Consider the following 10,858-nt stretch of genomic DNA (forward strand, 5'->3'; position numbering starts at 1 on the left):
TTTTTCCGAACAGGGCTCTTCTGTTTAACACGGGGTCGACACTTTTAGTTTCTTCGACAGGGACCGACTCGCTCGTTTTTTAACAGGGGTCAACTCTTCTTCTGTTTTCAAGGAGTCGACTCAGAGTCAAATCATCTAGGGCCGACTCTTCTATTTCTCAACACGGGTCGAATCATCTGTTAAACAGGGGTGAGAAGGTCGACTCTTCAATATTTTTACTTTCATTCCTCAACAGGAGTCGACTCAACTTCTGTTTCTGAACAGTTGTCGACTCTTTAATTTCTGAATAGGAGTCGACTCATCTAGGGTAGACGCAGCTTTTTCTTCTTTTTGTTCCGGAAAGACCAGTAGGAGAATCGTCTCGATCTCAGAGAACACGTCACAAGAGTCGACTCTTCCATATATGATACATAGGTCAACTCACATATTGCTAAACCAGAGTCGACTCTTCGTCAGACAGATCCCCATCAGAGTTCAGGGTGGGAGAGGAGATGAGTTGAGCCAACTTTTTCTTCTTCCTAGATGTATTATTTTAATAGAAATCGACTCCGAGTCGACTCATCAATTTAATGAGTCGACTCATCTAGGGTAAACTCAGCTTTTTCTTCTTCTTGTTCCGGAACGACCAGTAGGAGAACCGTCTCGATCTCAGGGAACACGTCACCAGAGTCGACTCTTCGTCTGACAAATCCCCGTCCGAGTTCAGGGTGGGGGAGGGGGGGAGGCGCGAGAGCCGGGCGATCACGAGTAGGGACGACTCAAGGAGTCGACTCGACGTACCCTGTATGAGACTAGGCGGAGGGGGACCGTTTGGGGGACCCGGTATGAGAGTCGAATCGGTGGGAGTGAGAGGACTGGGGGGAAGGGGGGTGGGAGAGAAATAAACAGAAAATAAATTAATAAACAATCTACGGGTAAAATTAATAAAAAAAATAATAAATAAGCAAATAATGAGCAGCGAAGATGAAAGTAAATTTGTAAAAATTCCGAGGATAAAATGAAAAGACAAAAAGAAAATTAATAAACAAGCTACTGAAATAATAGGGGTAAAATAAAAATTAAAATAAAACAAACGATAAGTAAAAGAAAAAAAAAAAGAAAAAATATTGAAAAACCGCAGGGTGAAAGAAAAAGAAGGATAAAATAAATAATACGATTAATAAGTGGGAAGAAGAATAAAGAAAAAAAAATTGGACCGATTGCAATACTTTCTCATTACCTTGTATAGGTTCCCTATACGTAAGGGTAATAGAAAGTAATAAGTATACGGAAATTATGTTTTTTTTTCTAAATTAGGTAAAATTGACTTACTTTTCCCCAGTGGTAGCATTAGCATTGGGTTCAGAGGGGACAGTAGGGCAGGGTTTGGCCTTAAGTCGGGACACACGGAGTGGCACCTTCCCGCTTGTCACCTGTAGAATAGTAGAATCATAAGTCAGCTCCCATGGCGTAGTGGTCACTGCGCTCGCCTTGCACGCGGGAGACCCGGGTTCGATTCCCGGCGGGGTCAAGAAATTTTTCCATGTTAATTTTGGGCATCCGGGCTAATTCTATTCTTTTCCCATACCTTGGCAGGAGTCAGTCTTAGATGGGCCATCGCTTTGGCATGGGTGATGTTTCGGAAATCCTCCCCTGTCAACTCCAGGATCTGATCTCCGAACTTCAGTCTTGCATCTTTGGCGGCAGCCCCCTCTGGGTATATATCGTGCACCAGGATACCGCCCTGCAATTTGTGTTGAAAATTTATTAAGAACTGTCAAAAAAAAAAGAGGACCGAAAATGGACCCAGTTCAGTTTTGGAACCCAAAAGATCAAGGCACATCGATCCTTGATCTTCTAAACTCCCTCTGGGTATATATCGTGCACCAGGATACCGCCCTGCAATTTGTGTTGAAAATTTATTGAGAACTGTTGAAAAAAAGAGGACCGAAAATGGACCCAGTTCAGTTTTGGAACCCAAAAGATCAAGGCACATCGATCCTTGATCTTCTAAACTCGGTTGCCAAATATCATCAAAATCGGAACGGGCAATCGCGAGTTATAGCGGACCAAAGAGACAAACATCCAAACCAAAAGAATTGAAACATATACCTCACTATCGTTCGGTCAATAATTAACAAGAACAGGGGACGGAAAAGAGAATAACACAAAGAAACTGCATTTACATTACATAATAGAATCATAGAATGGAATAAAGGCCTTTCAAATAACGACAACTTGGTAGAAAAGTATTGGGATGCACGAGGGAAAATGACTTAATAGTCAACTATTTGAAAACAACAGAATGGAATAATACATAGGTATTTGTATTTAGAATATTTAAATTATTGTTACAACTAATTTTGTGAAAGTTGGGATGACAAGACCTTAGTAGTTACAGTTCCCTCTGTCAAATCTTTTTTTTTTTTTTTTTAATATTTGTGTGTGTGAGAGAGAGAGAGAGAACTTCATGCGAATGTCTTGAGAAAAAAGGTCCCTTTTTTGTACTCTTCCCTCTTTATGTTATAAGGTCAAAGCAAGACGGAAAAGAGAACAGGAGAGAAAGAGGTAATAGAAGAGAAGAGAAGAGGAAGAGGAAGAGAAGAGAAGAGAGAGGGAAAAAGTTTTCTCCAAAGTTCCTCTTAAATATAACAATACGAGAAATATATGAATGAAGAAAAAGATAAAGAGAGAAAAGGAAAGAGGGGGAGAGAGAGAGAAAGAGGGGGAGAGAGAGAGGGAGAGAGAGGGAGGGAGGGAGAGAGAGAGAAAAGAAAGGAAGAAAGAGAAAGGGATAATGCTAATGAAAAATAAAGTTCAAAAAGTTTAAACTCTCTCTTCCTCTTTTTACTTTCTTTTTCTCCTTCTCCTTCTTCAATTCTCTTTCTATCTTTCTTCTTGACTACCTCTTGTACTTTCTTTCAAAATTTACTTTTCTCTCTCTCTCTCTCTCTCTCTCTCTCCCTCTCTCTCTCTCTCTCTCTCCCTATAGAGCCTAAATCCAAAGTTTCAGCCATTGGTCCGTGTGTCTGTCTGTCTGTCCTTCTGTTTGTCTGTAAACAAAATATCTCGAGAACGGTAAGACCTATAGAGACTTGAAATTTGGTATGTAGATGTCAAATCTGACAAGGATCAAGGATGCGACACAAAACTTTTGGTTGAGATAGGTGCTGCGCTTGGCGGTATTTTTACCGCTTTTGCACAGATTTCTACCGTTTTTTGACGGTTTTCAGCTATACCGACTAAACGGTTAGAGATATTGTAAAAGTTAGGGATAAAGAACACTCAAATAAGCATCATTCAATAGGATAAGGAAAGTCGTGTGATGTTCACACCAGATTTTTATTTTTTTGCTTTCCTCATTCCTCTCTCTCTTCTTCTTCTTCCCATCTACCTCGATTTTCTTTCTATGTTTCTTCTTTTCTACCTGTTCTCTTCTCTCTTGTACTTTCTTTCAAATTTACTTTTCTCCCTCTCTCTCTCTTTCTTCCTCTCTCTCTCTTTCTTCCTCTCTCTCTCTTCCTCCCCTTTCTCTCTCTCTCCCTCTCCTTTCTCTCTCTCTCTTCCTCCCCTCTCTCTCTCTCCCTCTCCTTTCTCTCTCTCTCTCTTCCTCCCCTTTCTCTCTCTCTCTCTCTCCCTCCCTCTCTTTCTTTTTCTCTCTCTTTCTCCCCTTTCTCTCTCTCGATTCTTTTTCGTACCATTCGATTCTTTCAACTCTCTTATTATCATTATCACTACCACTATTATTACTAACATTACCATTATTGTTTCTCCATTTTCTTAAAATCTTTTGTTCTATCCATTGTGCTTCATTCAACTCTGATGAAGTTTGTTTGGAATATACCGTGGTAGAATCGTTGTTCTTTCAATTCTGAACAAGCTGGGTCCGTCCCTCCGGGAATTTTTTAGCCCGTAGTTTATTCGATCGTGATTAGAGAAAATCAGTACCTATGTACCTACCTAATTTGTTTAATATTCAGTTTATTATCATTCTTGATTTGATTTTTCGATTTTACTTTCATGTAATGATTTAAAATCAAGACTAGAGCCCGTTCTCCCTTATTCCCAATATAAGGTTCAAGTCACCCATCCATTTATTGGCCTTCCTCGGCGTAGCTTAACATAGGTGACGCTAAAACCGGTCTTAAATGCCGCGGGGTTGATTCCCGCCCCGGGGCGGATTTTATCCTGAACAGATAAGGTTCGTTTCTTCCTTTTGCTAAGTAATAAACATTAAATATCTATTAAAAAAATAAAAATAAATAAAAGTATTTTCGAAACAACAAATAAAACATATAAGTTGAATGTATTTAGAATACATAGTACACACAAATAATAATACATAGGTATTTAACCGATTTAAATAAATATAATTATATTAGAAGCCTTATTTTTCTTGTGAAATAAGAACCATGTTAACCCATAAGAGACGAACTTTTTTTCTTGTTGATATTTAACCGCTTCTAACTCCGGGCCGGTATTGAGTAAACATGTCAAATAATATTGAAAATAGTAGGAAATTTTGTTCTCTAACTAATAAACAGTGGAGCGACGCAGAAATTAGCGAAAAAAGAGAGAAGGGTTTGGGTAGGCCTCGGCTCTCATGGGTTTTAAACCCGTTCTGATTACACAGTTCTGATTCTACAAGAAAAAAATTCGCGTTAAGTTATACCTAGCCATAGGCCAACTTTTGAGTAAACAATCGGTTTAACTCTTGGATTAAGGAATCAGATTAAACCAAGTTTAAACCCTGATGACCGGGTCCGAAAAGTGAGTTTGAAATAAGAAAAGTGAGTCCGAAAAGTGAGTTTGAAATAATGGGTTAACAACGGACCGAAAACTCCGTTTTAGGTCTTGAAATAAGCAATCTTAAGTAATAAAGAGTAATTAAAGACTTTAACTCTGTGAACTGTAGACCTCACTCAGATTCTTTTGCCTAAATGGGCCACCCTACGTAATACACATGTGTATCAAAACAGAATAAAAGTAAAAGTATCTACACGTCTTATGTAGGTACCTATATCCTATATCAAAAAAAAAAAGATTTTTTTTTTAATACCTAGGTATAAACCTGTCAATCACTCTAAAGAATAAAATTGAAAAAGGGTTAATTTTGAAAAAAAAAAAAAAAAAAAAAAAAAAAAAAATTTGTACCAAAAATTGGGGTTATTTTTTGGGGGGGATAAAACAAAAAAAAAACAATAGATTTAGGTACCAAGAATTGGGATTATTTTTGTAGGTAGATAGAACAGAAGAGTATACAAGGGTCATAAAGGATCGACGTGTCTTGATTTAAGGAACTCAAAATTTCAAAGTTCATCAAAATCGGACCAGGCAATCGAGAGTTATAGCGGAACAAACAAATAAACATCTAAACCAAATGCAAAACGGTCGAGTTAAAACACAGACCTCACTATCGTTCGGTCAAAGAGTAATGGAGCAGTTGCAAATGGGTAAAAATTATTAATAAGAGGTCGCTTCCTACGTAAAAGTTGTGAAAAATCCAAATCTGAGGTCAAAACTCCGAAAAAGTAACTTTAAAAGGTCGAAAATTCAATTTTTAATTAGTTACGAATAGAAACTATTTCTTAAGGTGTGTCCACACATAGTCGATCGAATGTGTGTGGACACACTTTTAAACTCTGAATTAACTGACAACTCTCTGTGGTAAGATTAGGCATAAAAAAAAGTAAGTAGGTACTTGTATTTTGTATTTATTATGGAGTAGGTAGGTACCTATTAGATCTATAAAGGTCACGGGCCAATGGCTGAAACTTTGGATTTAGGCTCTAGAGACCTCAAAACGTGTTTTGACACTAAAATCTGACCATCGAAATTTTGACCCGATTACATTACTTTCCTTCCTATAGGATAAGGAAAGTGCTGTTAGCAAAACAAAAGTTAGATTCTAGATTTACAAAACAAACAGCAAACTTGTGGTTTTCACAAGGGAAAGATAATGTTTTCGCGTTCATTTTTTTATCAATTTGTGTGTTTGTAAAATAAAAAGTATTCAACAGAAGTTAGTGATAATGAGAAAATATAAACTAGAATTGCTTTTATGACGAAATCAAAAATACGGAAATGGAAAAATGTCTTTACACACACACACACACTAACTAATCAATCATGGAGACTCTTTACAACGCCATCACAACGTTACCGAGAAATTAACGCGTTTTAACTAAATAAATTCAGCTTTTATTGTTAATTACGTAGAATTTTGGAATTAAATTGGTTGGGGGAGATATGAAAGATAAAATTGCGTTTTTACTTTTTCTTCACCAAACTTCCTTGAACTCGAAACTCGAAACGGAAAGGCAATTTTTTTCGACCAAAACAACGAATGGAGGACATGTTTGTTTTGTTATTTTTTTGGGTGAATGAATGCGACGTTGCCAGATGGGGGACCCCAAAGTCCGGCTAATTTTTGTCCAGTCAGAGTAGTCAGACATTTTTAACCGGATTTATTTTTAACCCATATTATGAGAATTTAACCGCTTCTAACTCCGGACCGGTACTGAGTAAATAAAATAATAGTGAATATAGAAGGAAATTTTGTATTCTAACTAATAGAAAAATCTCCGATGCACTCTGACGTGGAGCGATCAAGATACGAGTGGAAAGGCAATTTTTTTCGACCAAAACAACGAATGGAGGACATGTTTGTTTTGTTATTTTTTGGGTGAATGAATGCAACGTTGCCAGATGGGGGACCCCAAAGTCCGGCTAATTTTTGTCCGGTCAGACATTTTTAACCGGATTTATTTTTAACCCATAAGAATTTAACCGCTTCTAACTCCGGACCGGTACTGAGAGTAAATAAAATAATAGTGAATATAGTGGGAAATTTTGTTTTCTAACTAATAGAAAAATCTCCGATGCAATCTGACGTGGAGCGATCGAGATATTAGTGAAAAAGGGAGAAGAGTTAGTCTTGGTCAAGTTTGGTGATGTAGACCCCGGTTCTCATTGGTTTTAAGAGGTTTGATAGCAGGAACTGTAACTGCTAAGGTTTTAATATCGTCCCGAAACCCTGAAAGAGAAGAGAGACAGTATAGAAGAGAGCTAGCCGTTCCGAAAACGAACATTATCCGTTCAGGATAAAATCCGCCCCGTGCGGGAATAGAACTCGCGGGCTAGCGCTTACAAGGCAGACGCGCTAGAGCTACCGACCGAGATAACTAGGCTGAGAGAGGCGAATTTTATTATAAATAGATCAGGTTCACTAGCCTAGTTAGCTTGGAGAGTAGGACGTTTGCCTTGTAAGCGCTAGGTCGCGGGTTCGATTCCCCCCCGGGGCAGACTTTTATCCTGAACGGATATAGTTCGTTTTCGGAACGGCTGGCTTTCTTCTAATATCCTGTCTTCCTTCTCTCTTCGCTTTCGGGATTATAAGACTTTAGCAGTTATAGTTCCCCCGATCAACCCTCCACAGCAGGTGTGCACAAACTGCGGCCCGCCAGCTCCTTTCGTGCGGCCCGCGAGCTCATTTCGATTTTTAAGAAAAAATCAAAAACAAAAATCAATTTGTGTGTTTGTAAAATAAAAAGTATTCAACAGAAGTTAGTGATAATGAGAAAATATAAACTAGAATTGCTTTTATGACGAAATCAAAAATACGGAAATGGAAAAATGTCTTTACACACACACACACACTAACTAATCAATCATGGAGACTCTTTACAACGCCATCACAACGTTACCGAGAAATTAACGCGTTTTAACTAAATAAATTCAGCTTTTATTGTTAATTACGTAGAATTTTGGAATTAAATTGGTTGGGGGAGATATGAAAGATAAAATTGCGTTTTTACTTTTTCTTCACCAAACTTCCTTGAACTCGAAACGGAAAGGCAATTTTTTTCGACCAAAACAACGAATGGAGGACATGTTTGTTTTGTTATTTTTTGGGTGAATGAATGCAACGTTGCCAGATGGGGGACCCCAAAGTCCGGCTAATTTTTGTCCGGTCAGACATTTTTAACCGGATTTATTTTTAACCCATAAGAATTTAACCGCTTCTAACTCCGGACCGGTACTGAGAGTAAATAAAATAATAGTGAATATAGTGGGAAATTTTGTTTTCTAACTAATAGAAAAATCTCCGATGCAATCTGACGTGGAGCGATCGAGATATTAGTGAAAAAGGGAGAAGAGTTAGTCTTGGTCAAGTTTGGTGATGTAGACCCCGGTTCTCATTGGTTTTAAGAGGTTTGATAGCAGGAACTGTAACTGCTAAGGTTTTAATATCGTCCCGAAACCCTGAAAGAGAAGAGAGACAGTATAGAAGAGAGCTAGCCGTTCCGAAAACGAACATTATCCGTTCAGGATAAAATCCGCCCCGTGCGGGAATAGAACTCGCGGGCTAGCGCTTACAAGGCAGACGCGCTAGAGCTACCGACCGAGATAACTAGGCTGAGAGAGGCGAATTTTATTATAAATAGATCAGGTTCACTAGCCTAGTTAGCTTGGAGAGTAGGACGTTTGCCTTGTAAGCGCTAGGTCGCGGGTTCGATTCCCCCCCGGGGCAGACTTTTATCCTGAACGGATATAGTTCGTTTTCGGAACGGCTGGCTTTCTTCTAATATCCTGTCTTCCTTCTCTCTTCGCTTTCGGGATTATAAGACTTTAGCAGTTACTTATTGTGTCTCTTCTCGCCATTTGATGAAGGAAATACTACGGGATGGTCATGCTACGACACAGACCACATGTGTTTAATGTAGCAGTCAGTGGTTTCATTGTTATGAAATAAAAACGGCGGTGAAAAACTCATCTAAAAAAAAAAAAAAAAAAAAAAAAAAAAAAGGGGGTTAAGACCTGAAAAATTAATAGATTTAGTTCGTGTTTTATATTCAATTTATGGTATGTCGGAATATTGAGAATATGAAAATCTCCAAGAGGTGGCAACTGGAAATATGGTCAGGATTCTGTTTTTCTGTTGTTTCAACGTCGAGGAAGGTGATAAACTGGATGGTGACCTGTGGAATAAGTAAGAGACATTACTATACAAAGTGTCACATAAGTACGAATTTTTCCCTCCTTTTTATTTTACCTGTACGTCCTATATTTATTTATTTAAACACTTAAACGGGCGGACCCTTTGCTATCTAAATACACAATTAACCCTAACTAAACCTATTCCAAAGTACAAGCGCCATTTATCGTCTGGCTATGTCCCCTATTCCATTTATTACGCACTATTTTACCCCTTCCTGATGAAGATACTGTTGGCAGGAAAAAGTTGTCCTGCTAATCGCGGATAGCTTGGCAACACTGTAAATTACGCTCGCATTCCCAATGACTATGAAACGCCTGACAAAAGGTGAATACTGTGTGCAGTGCATTTTGAAGTTTGGTTTGGAGTGGTTAAAAGCGCCGTGTTATATGTAAATGCAATATGCAGTGCATTTTTCGGACTACCAGTCTAGTTGGCTTGCATGGTAGCACGCTTGGCTTGTAAGCGCTAGGCCGCGGGTTCGATTTCCGCCTGGGGCGGAATTTGTCCTGAAGGGATAAGGTTCGTTCTCGGAACGGCTGGCTTTCTCCAATCCTGTCTTCTTCTCTCTTTGATTTAGGGACGATAAGACCTTAGCAGTTACAGTTCCTTCTAGCAAACCACAAAAAAAGTAATAAAAAAGAAAAGAAAATAATAATAAGATAAAAATAAATAGAATACAAGTGGTTATAATTTAAACTACAAAGAGAGTACGATTTTTTATTTCTTTGATAACACTGGTCAACAAAGAATTTGTAACATAGGAGTGAGTGATATACATTTTCGGATGCGTCTTCATGCGCTGGTTTCAAAAATGTAATTAGTTTTTTTTTTCCATCACGCAGAGATGTTTACCTTCATGATGGTAGCCACTTCCTCCTGGGATTTGTCCCGAACATCTGTCCCGTCTACAGACATGATCTGGTCTCCCTTCAGTAATCGTCCGTCCGTAGCCGCTATGCCGCCTGGTACCTGGGAAGGGGGAATAATAATAATAGTGCTTATTTATACTGCTCACATAGGACTGAAAAGTCCCTTTACTCCAGCAGTAGGCTACTACTATATATAATAATAATAGTGCTTATTTATACTGCTCGCATAGGACTGATAAGTCCCTTTACTCCAGCATCAAATTACATTGAAGACAAAATTCCATACCGCGGCTGGGAGTGAGGGACATGGGCTTGGTGAAATCTGGTTTAAATACCACAAGCAAAAGAATTGGGTTTCACCAGCCTTATTTTCAGACCCTAAGTGGGCGTCCGCAACAAGGACTATTGACCCTAGCTTAGACCCTGCAAAATCGACCCTCGAACCAGTGTGTCCACAACGGAGAATGGAACCTCCTGCTTTTTTTAGATACACTTAAAATTTTTGAGGTTAGAATGTTATCAAAAATTATAATAATATCAAAATAACACTTGGTAAAACTTTCAATAACTTAATAAATAAAAAAAAACATGGGTTTTACCCGTTGATTTGTTAATCAATCAATCAATCAAAAACTCTTGACTTTTAGTGTTACAAATTTAAAAATATATTAAATTTGTAAAACTGTTGTTGTTTTCAAATGCTCGGAGTTGACTATTAGGTCATTTTCCCTCGTGCATCCCAATACTTTGCTACCAAGTTGTCGTTGTTGGGGTTGGTAATGCTACTCGCTTCCGTGGATTATCCTTAAAGCCACAAGTGCCCCCCGGGTGGTTCCAAATGAGTAGCTCAAACAGCATGATGCGTCCCAATGCAAAATTTGTAAAACTAAAAGTCAAGAGTTTTTTTCATTTATTAAGTTATCAAAAAGGTTTCCTTCTCTCTTCGCTTTCGGGACGATAAGACCATAGCAGTTACAGTTCCCTCTGTCAAACCTCTTAAAAAAAAAAA

At 38.4% G+C, this 10,858-nt stretch overlaps 1 protein-coding gene across 1 annotated transcript; it reads right to left on the minus strand.

Annotated features, from left to right (window-relative positions):
* Positions 1-9,978, minus strand: LOC103509423 (formin-like protein 18). Its single transcript, XM_026823763.1, has 3 exons — positions 9,833-9,978; positions 1,312-1,412; positions 1-854 (listed from the first exon to the last, which is right to left on the minus strand). Exons 1-3 carry the CDS (start codon positions 9,893-9,895, stop codon positions 584-586), a joined length of 435 nt encoding a protein of 144 aa, XP_026679564.1. The 5' UTR covers positions 9,896-9,978; the 3' UTR covers positions 1-583.
* Positions 9,979-10,858: the final 880 nt, after the last annotated feature.

The sequence above is a fragment of the Diaphorina citri genome, unplaced genomic scaffold (assembly GCF_000475195.1).
Source record: "Diaphorina citri unplaced genomic scaffold, Diaci psyllid genome assembly version 1.1 scaffold497, whole genome shotgun sequence".
NCBI classification, from domain to species: Eukaryota; Metazoa; Arthropoda; class Insecta; order Hemiptera; family Psyllidae; genus Diaphorina; species Diaphorina citri.